At 50.7% G+C, this 17,301-nt stretch overlaps 1 protein-coding gene across 1 annotated transcript in view; it reads right to left on the minus strand.

Annotated features, from left to right (window-relative positions):
• Positions 1-11,125, minus strand: part of RGS9 (regulator of G protein signaling 9) — a 35,240-nt gene extending 24,115 nt beyond the window's left edge. Inside the window, exons 1-5 of the mRNA XM_075719749.1 lie at positions 11,063-11,125; positions 4,448-4,544; positions 1,727-1,777; positions 1,472-1,578; positions 676-727 (exon numbers count right to left, since the gene is read on the minus strand). Coding sequence (XP_075575864.1) covers positions 676-727; positions 1,472-1,578; positions 1,727-1,777; positions 4,448-4,544; positions 11,063-11,125 — 370 coding nt within the window. The remainder of the gene's footprint in view (positions 1-675; positions 728-1,471; positions 1,579-1,726; positions 1,778-4,447; positions 4,545-11,062) is intronic.
• Positions 11,126-17,301: the final 6,176 nt, after the last annotated feature.

Consider the following 17,301-nt stretch of genomic DNA (forward strand, 5'->3'; position numbering starts at 1 on the left):
TTGTTCCAAGTTCTATTAAAAACATTCCAATCTAAAATGGGCTTTTTTATTTCCCCAGAAGATCTACAGCATAATGTAGATAAAAGCCACAGAGGACAATCCTGGTATAAACAAATCAGTCTGTGAACTGCACAGCCCACAGGAGCAAACCAAGTTGATCAGCCCAAGTTTCATGGCCAGCCCTATAATAAAAAGCATTATAAAGGCAACAAAAGATTGATACGGAAAGACCCATCAGGAGATACTGGGAGCCACTGTGCATTATATAAAGAAAGAACTATCTCTGAATGCAGGGCTTGATCCAAATCTACACAAAGACAGTCTTGGGCTCAGATCCAGGAATACACTTAACTACTCAGGGAAATCTAACCTTGTGCTTAAAGACTTCCCTACCCAGCAGAGCATTTCAGATGTGTTCCAGTCTAATGGATCTTAGTGGAACATAAGAGAAGCTTTAGCACTTTCTCTCATCAAAGCAGTCACACCCAAAGTGTTCCCTCAATTCAGCATTACTGAAAATTATTCACAAAACAGTATGAAAGAAAATGCAAGGGCTGGTCACCACATGTGGACACACAGCACAAACAGATGAACAGCAAACACAGTGCAGGACTGCGTGCACAAACACACAGGCTTGCACTACACCTCCTAAACATGTACAACTCTATCACTTACCATAGTCTGTGTCATCAGCAGGCCAGCTCTGCGCGGGCCAGAAATAAGGGGTCTGCAGAAAAACAAGCCTTTCGTTAGCGCACAGTAGCCTTGAACTCATGCCAAGAGGTGCGCAGCACACTGGAGGGAGAGGAAAGTTCTCCTCTGCTATACTCGGAGCCTCAGTGCCTCAGCTGCACGCCAGCTCGCATGGCGGTGCAGGCCAGATACAGCAGAAGAATCGAGGTCAGCAGACTGCCAGTGTCAAATCCACACCTGCTCTGCAGCCGGTTAATATGGCCAACCTCTCGCTGCCACCTGAGCATTCAGACTGGGATGCTGGAGCCTGATTTGCCACCATGTGGGAACCAGACTCCTCATTCAAAGTACGAACAAAGGTACCCTAATTTCCCATTGTAGTGGAAACAGTCCAGCCGTGAACCTTGATAACATCCCATTATTACTGCACTTTTTGTATATTCATTATTCAGTCTCCCCAGATCATTCTATTTTCAAACAGTGATTCCATTTGCTACTTTTAAGACCTGGAAGGGAACACACACAGCTATTTTGAAGTTGAACAAGTATGTTAATTTCGTTGAAGGAAGTATCACAGTTTGCCTGTAATCTGACACACAGAACTGGGGGAACTGGCCTGAGGCTTCTCTGTGGATCCCTTCCTCCTGCACACTCAACAATTAGCATGGCTACACAGCATGGCCTCATGACTACAGCTCCTAGGGAATTGCCCCAGCTGCCTGTTTTGAAAACTAGTGCTGAACTCCCTCTCAATGTCTTTAGACAAGGTGCAACTCACTTGAAACCTGTACAGGCTGCCGTCTGTCTTAAGGGTGAGATTCTTTGGCTCCTGGAGAGGGTAGATGTATCCGTATTTGACAAACAGGTCCCCCAGGTGGAGTGCCTCTGCAAATGGAGAAGGCAGATGTTTTGATTGCACAGAAACACTGCACTGGAATTTAAAAGCGAGCTGCTACTCAGGAGAGAAGAATTCATCTAAGAGGTTTCGTCTATATCAAAGCTGAAAAGCCTTCATTTTTACATTTCTACCCACCTTCCTCAGTGATCTGCAAGCGTTGGAGAATCCACTGCAATATATCATTACCTGTAAAGCAAAGAAAAGGTGCTTGAAAACAGGAGCGTGCCAAAATGCGTGGGCCAAACGAGACCTCTCCAGTCCTCACCCCTCACCATGCCCTGGATCCCACCAAGTGCACAGACCCCCTCTGGCACCCATGTTTTCCAACGCACCACGCAAGAGAAGCAGAGATAAAATGCATCTCTGGTCTCTCACTGGCCATGCTGTCATTCAGGCTTTCTCCTGACCAAGCAGACACCAGTCCCTGTGAGAGGGAGCCCGAGGCAGGCAGTGACCCTAGGATGGCACAGCATGAGTGTGCAGAAGCACACGTGGCCTGAGCAACACTTAAACGCCCATCATTAGCTTAGAAAGGACTTAATGCCACAGCTTCCACACCCAGCGAAGGTGAAGTGCCCCTTGTTTTGCACTGTCTTGTCTTGAAAGATTCACTGAAAAGTATCTCCAGATTCAGAGCATGGTCCTGTCTCAGTTTTAGTAAAAGACCAGTGACGGGTCCTCTCCAGTCCTCTAAGAGACGTGACTTTCAGTGCAGAAGGGATGTCTGAGTCTCAGATCCAAGTTGTAGTGGCCACAGGATGTATCAAAGGGAAACAAAGACTTCTGCATTCACAAACACTTCATCTCTCCCCGTTCTTTTGGTGGGGTGTGGCCACTCATACCCACAGTCAGCATAAACCTCCGGCAGTTTTAGTTTTATGTTCTGGGGGGCAAACATCATGAACCTCCTTCCATTTAAATAGGGCAAAAATGCACTCATTCCCTGATCAATTATTGGTCTTTTCCTCCAAACGTCCCCTAGGATTGCAGATTGAGGTGTTGACCTTTCTTGACATTGCAGTGATGACTTAACTTTCTAATAGGGGCTCAGAGCTCTTATCCTACCGCCTGCTTCCTGAAATAGATGAAATTAAAGGATTATCTCATCACTCATTTCTAGACAGCTCTCTCTGTAAGCACTTTCCCCCAAAGGTGTGCATTTAACATGGAGGTTTATTTGCCTTTTCTGTTGTGAGCCATTTTACTGACACTGAATTTAACTAGTTAGCTTCCTGCACGTGAAGAGCCAAGCTCCTTCAGTGGATCTGTGTCCACTGCTCTAATGTCTTCACCATTCCCTCATTAAACACGAATCGGTCTCTTCTGCAACACCCAGAAGCCAATCAGTATATACGCAACTTGCGCAGCACTAAAAATATCATAGTTTAGAGAGCGATGACTGCCATGCAAGGAGACTGTAACACCCTTGCCTATGAGGAGCTGACTAGAATTTCTGACTTATGCAAGAGGGAACTTGTAGCAATTCTGATTAAGGAACCAGAATAAAGCAGACAGCACGCAAAGAGGATGAGCACCAACGGGCACCTTCCCTCCTCATCATCTACCCATGGACTTTTAGGAAGTGGTATTTTACATCGGTCAGACATCAAGAGAAGTACTTGTTCCCTCTGAACTTAATCTGGTTGGCATGTCATCTTCACTACAGGGGGAACTTTTCTGCCATGCTGCCTTAAGTATTCACTAACAGCTAGGGGAGGCAAGGCCAGATCCTTTGCAGATGCAAAGCACTCCACCAAATTCAGCTGCATAACAGCTATGCAGGCCAGGCTATGGTTCGTACTGTAATGCATGGAGGGTGCTGCTGAGAAGCTTCAGATGCCGTCCAAGTTCTCCTCACCCTTTCACTGACTGACTGCACCCATGGGCAAGTGACTTAATCTCGGTGCCTCTGCTTCCTCATTTTTAAAAAAAAAATTGGGGCAAACAACACACAGGGCCTGCCGGGTTTTGCAAAAACAGTGGGGAAAAATTAATCTATTTGGCTAAGTTGTCTCCTGAGTTGCCTGGAGCAAGCTCACTGGTTTCAGTGGGAGTTTTTGTTCTGGATTTCAAAGTGCTGCAGAAAGACCAAAGCAGGAGGAGGAAACTTTTGTACAGTATGTGTGAATATTTAGAGTGGAGGATGCCTTGCAAGAGCTTTTGTGGAGGCTTGGAGAACAGGGAAGCAGAGGTCCTGATAGTGCCCTGTGAAAGGAGCTAGCAGGCACAAAGGAGACTGTGATTAAGAGCTGCCGGTAACGCCATACGTTACACGGCACAGCACAGCTCCCTGTTTCTTCTTCAGCCTGCTTGAAGGAGGAAAAGCTGTCATTTAGAGGCAGAGAAGTGGGTTGAATATTTTGTTCTTTTCCTGCGTACTGAAGAAAAATTATTATTAGCACAAAAACGTTAAAAGGGAGACTAATTGTTTGTTGCTCATTTCTCAATTTCAGTCTGACTCCAGTCTGCTGATTTTAATCGGATTTTAATATTTATCCTTATTTGTGATCCAGCCCCACCAGGAACATGACAGGTCTGGAGGCTGAGGCACCTATCCGCCTGTATGCTAAGAGAAAGCAAGGTCACTCCAGTTAAACTCACATGAGACAGCTAAAAGCGCACGACTATCAATCTTTGTGTCTCTGCTTCAAAGAGCTAGGACTGAAACGAGACACGAGTGATAATGAGATAAAGGGAGGGCGGATGTCTCAAAGGACGTACGGCAAATATTTTGGGGAACACGGGCTCCAGAATGCACCCAAGCAGTGGTGACCCTGGGCTGGCCATGGGGTCCACACACAGCTTTTCTGTGATGAACTTCCTTGGCCTGATCCCTTGCCCCGGCAAAGCTCTTACCTGCCACAGCGTGTGGGATGTTTGTGATCATCACCCTCTGCGTCTGCGTCTTGATGCCGGTATCTGGATTCTGCATCTCCATCATCAGCGCTTCGATCTGCAAAGCACGGCAGGGACGGGACGTATTATGGGAGTGGACAGGAGGGAGCCCCAGGACGCCGCAGCTCTGGGCAGCATCCAGAGGGGTGTGCAGCGGAGTGTCACAGGAACGGATGCAATGACCAGAGTCACCTCCAAACCTCCCCTTTCCATCAGAGATGCCACCTCCAAACCATGTCAGCTTTCTCACTGACTCACAGTATCACTCCCTCTTACAGAGGACACAGACACAGACAGGGTTAGCAGACAAGGGACAGGACATAATGACTCCATGAGAGCTGAGCTAAAAAAAAAAAATAAAAAAAAAATCTTTGCTACCCATAAATCTTCTTCTCTGGCTCAGTGGGTTATTTGATGGGGCAATAAGAAAGAAAGAAGGGGGAGGAAATAAAATCTGTGCTTCTATTGCACAAATACCCCAGCGGTGCACAGACTTCTAGATATTGCACCATGCACCAAGAAAATAAGCAATATTTTGGATGAAGACTAAACAGCAAAGGTTCTGTTTCTGGTCTGCAGATAATAACCAGACAAGACTTCAGAAGAGCAACAGGAAAAGCACACCGCTTTGCTCCGGAGCTGCACAAGAAGCTCAAACTCAGGGGAGATGAGAACAGCCCGTCCTTTGAGAAAGCACAGCCACCACCCGAGCCAAGGCTTTGAAAAGCTGGCCAAGGACCGATTACAGTGGGGACCAGAATCTACGTGTGGGAAAGCAGTCTGCAAATATAGAAATAGAGCCCAGCTCGTAGGAAGGAGGTCTCCAAGGGACTCCCCAGCCATTCCTGTGGACGGCTGCACCCACCCACCCGGGGTCTTAGCCCCATCTGCGAGCAGCAAATCCCAGTCCCGCCGGGGCGGGGGCAGAGACGCACCATCCGGAGCAACGCACCCTCCTGTCTGGCAGCATCTCCTGCCCTTGATCCCTGAGGGATGCTGATGACTCGTTTATAGACTCACTGCCTAAGTTTTTAACAGATCATGCTACAGAAGATGAGTCTCACCCTCAGGGCTAGACTTCTTTTATTTCTGGTTCCCAATTATCTTTTTTTTTTTTTTTTTTTTGGTAAAAGATGAAGATTTTCAAAGGTATTTTCCTCCTCTTATATTTGACTTCGTGCTCGCACCATCCTAAAAGTGCAAGAGCCTCCTGCTTGCACTCGGGACCCTCCGCTCAGACGGGTGGGGTTGGGCACACTCCTCATCTCCTCGTTTTAGATTATCTGGATGCCGTGAGAGCATTGGCTTTGTGGAAGATGCTCATCTTTTTGTCTTCTGCTTCCAGAGATATTAAAACAAAACTGGTCCAACAGGACCAATTTGGTCTCTCTGCACATTCATTTCAGGCTAGGCTGCAGCTTTTTAACTAGGATTAGAGGATTTAATGAGCGTGACTTGATGACACTCACGCATAATGAAGGGTATTGTCTTCACAGGCACCACAGTGACTTTGGTCCTAAGTCTTGCCAAGTTCAGTGAGGATTTAAGCCTGTAGTGACAGGACGCACTCTGGGCTTGACAGTAAAAATGGATTTTCAACTGTTTTTAAAGCCAGTGTCAAATTAATACTAAAACGGAGAAGCCTGGTAAAATTTCACGCAAATATTTGTATTAATACTTACATAAAATATTTTAAAATAGCAAAACCAGACACAAAGCAATGGCATATGAAGACTTTTTTTTTAGACCTTTTAACCGAACCCCCACTATCGGCCTCAGCAAGTTCAAGGCTGGGCATAGTGAGATGCCTGTGTAGCTGTGTGAGATGAGGCGAGGCAGGATGGTCCAGCAGGCAGGGCACTAATTTAGGAAACTCAGATTTAGTTCCTCCTAAGCAAATGTGGGTGATCTTGGAAAAGTCACCTACTCTCTCAATAACCGCACGTCCGCTCCACAGACAGCACCTTGCCAGCACACAGGGATGCCAGGGGTAAACACGGTGCTGCTCATCACCGCTGTACCGCAGCACCGTGACCGCTGGGCCGGTCCCACCAGGCTCGAGCAGGACTTGTTCCCTACAAGCCGTACAGCACACCCTGCCCCAGCACGGGGCTGCCGTTCGCTCCCCGGGGGGCTCGAGAGATGGGTCTTTACCAGCCGAGAGCGAGGAAATTGGCTCAGGAACCCACACAGCCTCCCGGCACAGCATGTTCCCTTTCTTCAACGAGCAAAGCACTCCAAACTCTTGTTGCTTTCGTACCCCACCGGGCTCCCTCTCATCACTGGAGAAATAACGTATATTAAAAAGAAAGAAGTGAGATGAGCCAGGGAGCTGCTGTCGGGGGGTGCCAGCTGCTCCGGCTGCAAACCATGCACTTCGCTGATCAAAACTCAGCCTGCCTCTTCCTCTTCTCCTAAGGGAACTATCTGATGATTACGGGTTGCTGGCAATTAGGAGTTGCTATCAGCACCAGTCTGCTGGCAGGAGGCCTGACTAAAATACAGTAGGAACATTTGCTTGCTTTGCTAAGGGCTCTAGCACATTTTGTCACGCTTTCAGCCAGGGAAGCACTGTCTGGTTTGAATTTTGTAGAGCCAGAAGCCACTTCCTGACGCTGGCTGCTGGGTGGAGACATGCGCCCAGGTAAGTATCAGCGGGAGGACTGCCAAAGGAGCCAGGCTCTGAGGTGAGCTCACCTCAAGCGCAGAGCCACCACGAGGCGTGAGCCCCACGGAGGTCTCCCTTCAGATCAACCGGAACCTCTGCACGGTGGTGACCCTGCCCCGAAAGCCACAGAGGAGACAACAGGAAAACTGTCTGCCCCCAATCTGATTGCAAGAAGTCACTGGGTTCCCTGAGTGCAAAGCAAAACTCGAACTCGCAAATGATAAGAAAAAGCATCCCTGCATTTCAGGAGCACATGGAGAGCCCTGGGGAAGGTGAGGGTCCTCTCTGCCAATGATCAGCGATTGATGGGGTCCCCATGGTTCTGAAGAACGAGGATGGATCCAGCACGGATGCTCTCCCACGGGAGGGAGCAGTGAGGGCAGATGAACGCTGATGGATTGCTTGGGTGAGTTACTGCGGGTGCATTTCCCATCCTTGTTTCTCCAAGCTTTACGCTTTGGGCACCCACCAGCACCCCAGGGTCAGGGCATCCGCTCCGCAGAAGTGTCAGGCTCCGGGTCCTGAGACTCTGACACGCAACAGCAAAACACTTCCGAGGCGAGGAGTTCAGCCCCTCTCAGCATCAACCCAGACAGAGGCATCTTTGCTTCAGATGTAAGAAAGACAAATTTTCCCAGAAGGGTCCAGCTCACAGCCGAGTGCCCACTCCTGATGCTATAATTAAACATCTGCTTTCTCCGTTGTGAGTTCTAGCCCAGTTCTAGCCCCCCTCACTGCCTGGTACTGTTTGCAAAGCTCATCCCTCCCTGCTCTGCTTTCCAAGGTAGCAATACAGTCCTTCATCACAACTCTGGCCTCAGAAGGCTAATTCAATTGTTTTCTAGGTCTACAACTAACAATCCTGCTTTGCACATTCATGGATGATCAGAAAAAAGAAGAAATAAAAAAAAAAAATCAGTTTTTAATCACCTAAAACTTGCTACTTTTTCTTAATTAAAGCTAGGAGGAGGAGGCCTGTTCCCACACAGTGCACAACGATCCCACACCCAAAGGAAGTAAATCTGTGCATGGGGAGGGCAGGGCTGTAGCTGGCTCTTTCCACGTGCTCTGTCCTCCCTCGCTGTGCTGCTGTCACCTCTCCGGCTGAGCCTCCTACTTAAACCCACACAGCAGCAAAACCAAACCCAAGCACAGTCCCACCTGGCCGAGCACACCGCCTCTCACCAGGGCTGCTCGGAGCACGTCACGCTTGGCACGATGCTCTGCAGAAATGCATAGCGCCAGCATCTCCCCGTCCGGAATAGGGAAAGGGAGGATGGGATAAGGCTGAGCTTGGCTTAAGGCTCAGCTCCAGCCATATCCAGGGCCTCGCTTAAACAGAGAGCAGGAGTCTGATGGATAGCTCCTTCCAGCAAAAACACGATTCAGATGCTCACACACCTCGAGAAATAGCCAGGTGGATGAGGGCCAGCAGCTGCTGGACAGTCTAAGCCCAGAGAATCGAAGCCGGGCTGGAGAAGCTGCAGATCCTGGGCCAGTCCCTCCCCAGCTGCAGAGCTGCCTTGGGAGGAACCATCAGGGACCAGAGTAAGGAGGAGGCAGAGGAAAAAGGCGAGTGGCATCCATCAGCCCTACCCACGAGGTATGAGTCACGATGCAGCTCATGTAGCACAGCAAGGAAAAATACACAGCCCCGCAGCCGCTGGGGAACACAACCCTGCCCAGCGCTGGCTCCTGCTTTGCCAGCTGATGCCCAGCCGAGGCCAGATCCTGGCTGCTGGGGCAGGCACAGCCACCAAGAGCTTGGGCCGATTTAAGTTCTCCCAGCATCCGGCCAAGCACATGTAGCCCAAATGCATTTCGGAGGCTTCCTCCTGTCCCAACAGACTTTTGTGTTAATATTCTTCCTACCAAGATAGTTTAGGAGGGGCAAAAAAATAGAATAAAACAACCTCAGCATTAGTCCTGGGTATTTCATGGACTATCAGGTGTTGCAGGGCCTTGGAGGGGGCTCCCCGATTCCCCCGTGGTTTGGCCATGAAGACCAAGCTCTACACCCAGCCCAAGTCACACAGAGCAGCCCCACAGCAAGGACACGGCACTGCCCGCTGCCCCCAAAGCAAACCCCTTTCCTCTCCCCCCGTCCCATGACAGGATTGCTGCGGTCACAAGCTGCCTGCTGGAGAAGCAGCACACAGAGATGCGTCGCAGCTGCAAAGGCGCAACAGGGCCAGCAGCCCGACAGCGCGGCAGGGATCCCTCTGCGCGGCTGGCACAAACCCACGGTTACAGCATACGTGCCAGCTTGAGCACAGATTTAAGCAATTAACAAAGCTTCTCTCTAGGATTTTAGCTCCTCACAGACCTAAGCCCGCAAGGCACTCGCTGGGTGCGTGCCAAGCACCCTCAGCTCCCACCGCAGGCGACCCGTGAAGGTGCTCGGTATTTCAGGGGAGCTCTGAGGATGCAGCTGTCCGCGCACAGCCCACACTGCCATGGAACAGCCAAGGCTCCATCCACGGCTTCCCTGAGGTCTGGAAAAAAAAAAACCAAACTAGAGGAGGAATGAAAGCACAGGTGAGAGCCAAAGACTTTCTGCTGACCATCCGGGAGCTTCCTTTCCTCATGCTAACAGGTCTTAGACTTGCAAAGCACCAGAACTACTCAAACCCTCTTGTGGCTCACCGTGCGAGCGGCGCACACTCTGTAACAGCGGCTCGCTGTGTTTTAACACATCTTCCCACCTGAGGAACTCGGAGCGCTTCGCTTTGCAAACGCTGCTACGCTCCTACGGAGCAGCTACAGCACAGCTGCTGCAGGTTGTTTTCTCAAAGCACACAGCTTCTCCTCTGCACCCCCGCACGCAACTCCACGCAGTATTACTCGGCGCAGAATTTGGCCTAGAGTGTTTCCTTTGGCAGGGTTCCCCAGCCAAATTTACCTTGAAAGACACAGCACCAAAGAAAATACCTTCTTTATTTCCTCTAGCATAAAAAGTACGGTGCTTGCCAGGCTCATCCCTTAGCACTGAACAGCCCCAGATCTCCCCCCTTCTCCCCCCTGGAATCCTCCTCAGGTCGTGGGCGTTGCAGGAGAGCTAACTACGACTCGAACAGCAACTGGCTGGCTGTACTTGTCACTGGAAATTCAGCTAATTCCACTCAACGGGATAAGCCACAGGCAGGAGAGGTGGGTGGAAGAAAAGCTAGTTTAACGCTCTGCTTTTTAAAATCTGCAGATACCGGTTATACTAAAACTGGCTACACTTTTGAATGAATGCTACAGGAAAAAAAAAAAAAAACACTGAATGCTTTACAAAATTACGCATCACATCCAAAAGCGTAGGCATGCATCTTCCCACTCTTTCAACTGTTTCTGGTCACAAATACGCTCGTTTCTGAAAAAGTGGAAAGAGGCAGAGAGCAGTTGCCCATGATACATGCTCGGAAAGCGGACATCAGGTGGAAGCACGGGGAACGCGCGGGCTGGACCGGCTGTGGCCCAGGGCTGAACCGAGTGGCCTGGCCCCGCAGATGATGGTTTTCCCCCTGGGAAATGACACAGCTTTGAGGGAAAAAGGTGGGAGAAGGAGAAAACGTGTCAGGAGAATAATTCAGCTGAGACTAAGCTACAAAAATAAACAAAATTACAGATTTATTTCCTCCGCGACTTCAGCTCACGTTGCCCCTCAGCCTGAACATCGGAGCCAGCTGGGGCGCACGGGGCTCCACAACAGGTCGCGGCCTCAAACCCGCCGGGACGGGGCTATCGCCCCTCGGACCCCACAGCCCCAGAGAGCCGCGGCCGGGCAGGATGAGCACGGCCCCCCCCGCCCGGAGCACCGGTGAGCGCTGCCCCGGGCACCGCATCGCCCCGCCCGGACGCCGCCCCACCGGTGCTGATGGCCAGAGCGGTGCGGCTGTCCGCCGGCGCTGCTCAGCCCTCACCTTTTTCAGAAAGGCCATCCGCGGCCGGTGGCGCTGCCCCTGGTCGAGCCGTGTGACGGTCATGGTGCCGGGCCGGGCCGGGAGGAGCGGAGCGGAGCGGAGCGGCGGCCCCGACCGGGCGCACCTGGCTGCAGCCACCCGCCGCCGCTTCCCCTCCCTGCCGGGGGCGGCGCCAACGCTGCGCGCCGCAGCCAATCAGCACCCGCCGCCCTACGCTCATTTACATGAAGGCGTGGGGCAGCGCGGCTGCCGCCTCGGGGCGCTAGTGGGAGGCCGCTAGGGGCGCGGGGGCGTGGCCGGGGGCGTGGCCTGGGCAGGCGGGAAGGAGGTGGCTAGGGCTGGCAGCAGGGGAGGGCACGGGGGGGTGGAGGTGCAGCCCTGTTCTGGAAGGTGCAGCCCGGTTCTGGAAGGTGCAGGGTGCCTGTGGCTGTCCGTGTGAACCGAGCTTCGAAGTCACACTGGAAATGGAGAATCCCTCCCCAAAACATTCCTAGTCTGGAGCCAGGGTAACACAAGGGCACCTAAACCCAAGCTGTCGTGAGCGAGCGCGGTGCGTGCGCGGGAGGGACGCGGTGCTTCAGGGAGCTGCTCCTGGAATGGCCCCAGCCTTGCTCAGCTCAGCCCAGCTCAGCTCAGCTGTGGATGCAGGAGCCAGACGGGTGGGTTTGGGGCAGTTGGTGGCTTTGCCATGTGGGGAGATCTTAGAGGTCCTGTCCAACCTTAATGATTCCTAGTTTTTACTTTCATTAAAAAATAATCCAGCCACCAAGCCAGGAAACATGAAATTATTCCTCTACCCTTAATCGGTTTAGTGGTGGACTTGGTAGTGCTAGGTTAATGGTTGGACTGGATGATCTGAAAGGGCTTTTCCAACCTCAACGATTCGATGATTCTATTCTATGATTCTACGAAATTGCGACTAACGGCGACCAGAGGAAGACCGCGGGGTTACAGAGTGCTTCCTCACGATTGAGCTGCCTCAGGCCAGCGGCTAGGGGAACAGTACCCAACTGGCAGCACTGGAAACCAAGAACTCCATTTCTCTGGTTTCTTCAGAAAACAGTGGAATTTCCTCCTGCTGCCCAGGGCTCGGCATGCCAGCACAGCCGGGCAGGGGGAGAGGGCTGCGTCCTCCCTCACGCAGAGTCCAATTGCCAAGGCTCCTATGAGGCATTCCCAGGAATTCCTCTAAGCCACGTGGGCATGTTGCCTTTTGCACATCGCGCACCTACGCGTGCCGTGTGCCTACCTCCCCGCACGCCACGCACAGAATAAGTACCCACGGGAGCGTTCGCTCGCACCTCGGCGTGCACGGAGTGCGGGCACTCGGACCACGCTCTCCGTGGGCAGCAGATCCCACCCAACGCTGCCGGCGTGCTCCCATGCGTCCCAGGGGCACGGGTCACACGGGCACATTTATCCCCCCTCCATCCGCGTGCACATCGCACGCTACACATCTGTGTTTCCAAGTCACGGAGGGAGCGCCCACGCTTCCCACACAGGCGCACAGCTGTTTCTCGGGGCAGCGCCTTCCCCACTGCGGTGTTTATGACCGTTCTGACATTCGGATCTGTGGTTCGCACACTTGAGGAAAGCACGGTGGCTCCGAGCTCGAAGCAGAGCGCTTTTTCCATTCATAGTAATACCCTGAAGGCACGGGCTTTGCTGCCCTCATGGAAGTGTTTTATCTTTATCTCTGCTCTTGCACAGTATCTGTGCAAGCTAGTGCTTTGGAAGGCCTCTCTCCTCTGTCTGCTCAGTCATTCCCATGTGAAAACCCCACCATGAGTCACAGCAGCCGCCGGGTAACACACACTCCTTACTTTCCAGACGGCTTTTCCACCCTTCTCTGCTCTGTGCTTCTAGGTGACAACGATTGTGAGTAACCTCTGTCATTCCACATGCTAGTATCAAAGTTATCGTACCTCATGCTTCAAGGCATCAGCCGGTGGCCAAAAGGAGCGGGAGGAGAGTTCTTCACACGTTTGCAGTCTCTGTAATTCAAGTGTTGAGGTGCTGTTCGGTTCTTCAAAACACAGCTCAGATCCCGGTGGCCCTCTGAAACCGCCAAGGTGACAGAAACTCCGGTAGCATGGAGAGTCCTGGAGGCAAACAGCGGGAGAGAGGGAATTCAGAGTGGAGTCAGAGGAAGCAAGAGAAAGGACAGTGAAGGCAGGCAGGCATTTTGGCGGTGCTAGCTAACAAAAGCAATTCCATCTCTGTTTGAGAGAGACAGATACTGGCAGGACAATGGGATGTCTACACATGTAAGTGATTCTTTTGGATATACTATCAGGGTAAATAGCAGACAAAAAGATGTAGCTCCATTTCTTGGTTTGGTAGGCAAACTGGGAAAATTTGTTACAAACTACAAATGGTTCCTCTGAACGGTCCTTTTCCTTCCCCCTCCTGGGTGGTGGAAGGACTCAGAAGTACTCTAGGTGAGGGCAAACACTGGCCTAAGTAAAGGATCAATCACCACCAACTGCGTGTGCCCCACATACTTAGAGGAGCAAAAATGGCCATTTCACCCCAAAATACTGACTTTAACAGTTCCACAGAGGGATATCAGTGTGTTACTAATGAGAAACATTTGAAAACTGGGTCTACAAATGAATTCAGAAAGAACAGCATTTCCTTGCAGGAGACCGAGGAGAAATAGCTCTGAAGAGCTCAAGCTGAGGTGTGAGCTCTTCAACCTCACTGAGCTCCAAAGCTCCTGGTAATTTTAAACCCTGCTGATCCACCCCAGACACCCCCTCATAGATCAGATGTGGAATTTTTTTTCTGTTTCTTCTCTGACAAGCTAAAATAAAGCCTATGGGTATTTCTCTCTCCATCATAAAGCTACTTTGTGTCTTTGCCATAGACGTCCAATGTAAATTCAGCTCTAATAAGGTCTGTAAATGACCCAAACCGCCAAACGCAAGATCAGAGATGAACCGCATTTCACCTGCTGCCCAGGTGAACTACCCCGGCAGTTAATGCACTAAGGCAGATCTGCCACGTGAGGCACAAAGCATTTCAATCAGATTATACAAGCTTGTAAAAGGCAGACACTCCTGGGCCTCTAATCACGAAACCTGCGCTTGTGGAGAGCAAACAATTCCGCAGTCACTGACAGAGTCTGGCCGTTTTATGTGTGAATTTGTCAGTCAAGAAAGCAAGGGACTCGGACGGCGGGTGAGAGCAGCAGAGAGCACCAGCAGCAGCTGTGCAGACTCCCTGCTGATTTCTGGCTCCACAAGTTAGTCCTGACCTTTTTTGCACCCCAAATAATGACAAAAGACATTTCGTGGGGAGTCCGCTTTACCTCCCAGTGCCTGCTTTCTACAGTAAATGCAGTGCTATTTATGTAACTGCGAGTTTAGGTGCATGTTCATACCCCACGCAGGAGGTACATGACGCTATAGTGATCACACCCGTGGTCAATGCGTCACAGGGCAACGGTGCAAGCCCGCGCACTCTCGAGCCCACAGATCCCCCTCGGCCTGCACCCGAGGCCACAGAGTGTGTCCCAGCCGGGGAAAAGTCTGGTGAGAGTTGAATTTTGTCCCTCTGTTCTCCTTGTGAAGCCCCCTGTATAACCTGTGATCATTCTCAGCAGACCCGTTCATAATTCTCGACAGTTTCTCTTGTGGAAAGCACTGCAGAGGGAATCCCCCCTTTTTTTAAAGATCACATTTCCTACGTGGTTGCCCCTTCTTCACACATCACAAGTTGAATCATGCAACACAAAAGGCATGTGGTGAGTAAACTACCTTTCTATCTAAGGAAACTGGGGACGGCCCTGAGGGGAAGGAAGGGGTAACGTAAGTGAAGCAACGAGAATGGTACTGCGAGCGTGGCGAGCGCAGGCTGAATTTCAGTACGCAGTTCCTTCCAAGGAGATTTCAAAGCGGTTTACTGGGGGAAAAAAAAAAAGTGCAAACTGCGGTATAGAGAGAGACATGACTTAATCTCAGGTCTAATCTCAGGTCTCCCAGCAAGGCAACAGTTAAAGCAGTTATCTCCAGAGTCCATTGTCCTGTCTGGTAGGGCATGAGCACGCAAAATGAGAAGCTTCCTTAGCAGCCACATGGGAAGAGCTGTGAGCACGAACGGGCAGCATTTGCTTCCCGTCACTCCTGGACTTTCCAGGGACAGGAAAGCTAAGGAAAGAAGTGGCAGAGAGGAAGGAAAAAAGCAAAACGGAGAAAGACCTTACGCACCCTGCCTTAGAGATGAAGCCTGGCTGCTGGGGTGAGAGGATGCAGCTGGGTTAACACCTGAGCCAGGACTGAGCTATTTGGCTTCCCCTGCTGAGCTGGATGACGCTGAGCCCACCTCAGTGTCCTCCCCAGGGAACACCGTCATCCTCAGCACAGGAACAGCCCTCCCCGCTCCGCAGCACGCTGAGAGCCATGCTCCTGTGCCAGCAGATTGGGAACGGCGTAGTAGGAGGTTTTAGAGGCTCGCCAGCTGCTGGGAATGTGAAAGGTAGAGGAGGTAGGGCAGCACTGGGAGGAGGAGAGGGACTACCCAAGACTTAGGTGACTTGGGCAGCTGGATACGTGGAATGAGAGTATTTGAGAATGAGGTGACAAATTTGAGAGAGCGGGGTGGCAGCAGGCAGGCGTGGCAGGGACCTGCGCCAAGAGGGACAGCAGGAAGCAGCCGCCCGGAGCGTGATGGTTACGCGGGGCAGCTGGAGGGACAGGCCGGGGTGAAGGGAGGCTTTAGCAAAGTCACCGGGTAGGCGAGTTCATGGGGGAAAGTGAAGTGAAAGGAGGAAAAAGAGGAAGAAAAAGGGCAACACTGAGACTACCAGGGAGACCAACGAGAGATGGAAGCTGCCTTGAAGGGAAGCACAGGTAGCTGTAGGAGACGCCTGTCTGTCCTGAAGCAGTTCTGGCCTCTGGTGAGGGATGCCCTGGGTTAGGAAGGCGATGCTGCTGTTGGCAGACACCAGAAAACAGCTTTTACTCTTCGTTCATTCATCCTTTATTGTTGTAACCCAGGTTTTAGGTGCATCTTGCTGCTGGCCTGGAAGGCAAGGACTCATTAAGCCACCCTTGCGCAAGCTTGGCTGTTTGTTATCTCCTCTGCTGCATGACTATGATTTTCTTAATCTGCTTCTACTGCTTATGGCATATGTTTTTTTGGTTGTACTTCACTGGTAGGTGTTAATTTGCTTCTCAAAAAGTAGGCAACCAATATTGTTTCTATGTTTTGTTCTTGGCTTCTTTGCTTTTAACTCTCTCTTTCACTAAGAGGCAATAAACGTTCATTTTCCTTTAGCAAGGACATTAAACTTTTTGAAGAAAAGCACAAGCACTGTTACCAGTTTCCCTTTGCAGGCAAGAAGCACAAATGGGAAAACATTGGTAGGATTTTCGTTCACTGAAAACTACTTAACTCCAAGAGGAATTGTAGAAACTCAGGAGTCCTCTGCATTTTGGAAGGTGAGATGAGAGCTGTGACAAGCCAGCAAAGATCACTTAGTTTTAAAACTTGGACTAGAGCTCAGGAGTGACTGGATTCCACATCTGTACCAAGACCACCAAGGATGTGCTTGTTGGATGACTGTATTAATGTTATACCACATCCTGCTCTCCTATGAGAAATGCTTTTTTTTTTTTTTTCTGGTAAGTCTATATGGAATAATTCATGTGGAATTTATATCCATGTGGGGCCATGCTCTAAGGTGTGAACGCTGATACTCATCGCAGATTTTGAAGAAGGTCGTTCCAGTTGAGGCAAGGTGACATTTCCTTGTGCTAAGCTCATCTCACAGTTTCCTCGGTCACTTCCTCTTTTTTCTAACTTACGATTATTGTTAGAAAAAAAAGCAGAAAAAACATTAAAAGTCAGTGGGTATCAAAGTTAAGGAGATATAAGGAGAGACAAGTGTTTAACATAATCTTGGCATATGTAATTCCATGTCTGTGATTTCCGCACTATAAACAGCCGTGTCAGGAAAGTGTGACATGAACATACGTGCTTGCAGCTGAGCTGCACCACACATGCACGTGTGCTTGCTTTTCAGTCGCGCTTTCCCTCTGCCCTTATGCCTACAGAACATAACCAGTGTGTCAGCGAGCAGGTATGTGAGGCCACAGACTTGCTGATCTGACCAACACGTTGTACCTTAAGACTTCTCTGAGTAGTTTTGGAAAATTGCATCAATTATCAATGCGAGACAAAAGGTTACCGTTCCATCTTACGGAGCGCATCTTCAGTCAGCATGTTTCTGTGTA

This window comes from Pelecanus crispus, chromosome 12 (assembly GCF_030463565.1).
Source record: "Pelecanus crispus isolate bPelCri1 chromosome 12, bPelCri1.pri, whole genome shotgun sequence".
NCBI classification, from domain to species: Eukaryota; Metazoa; Chordata; class Aves; order Pelecaniformes; family Pelecanidae; genus Pelecanus; species Pelecanus crispus.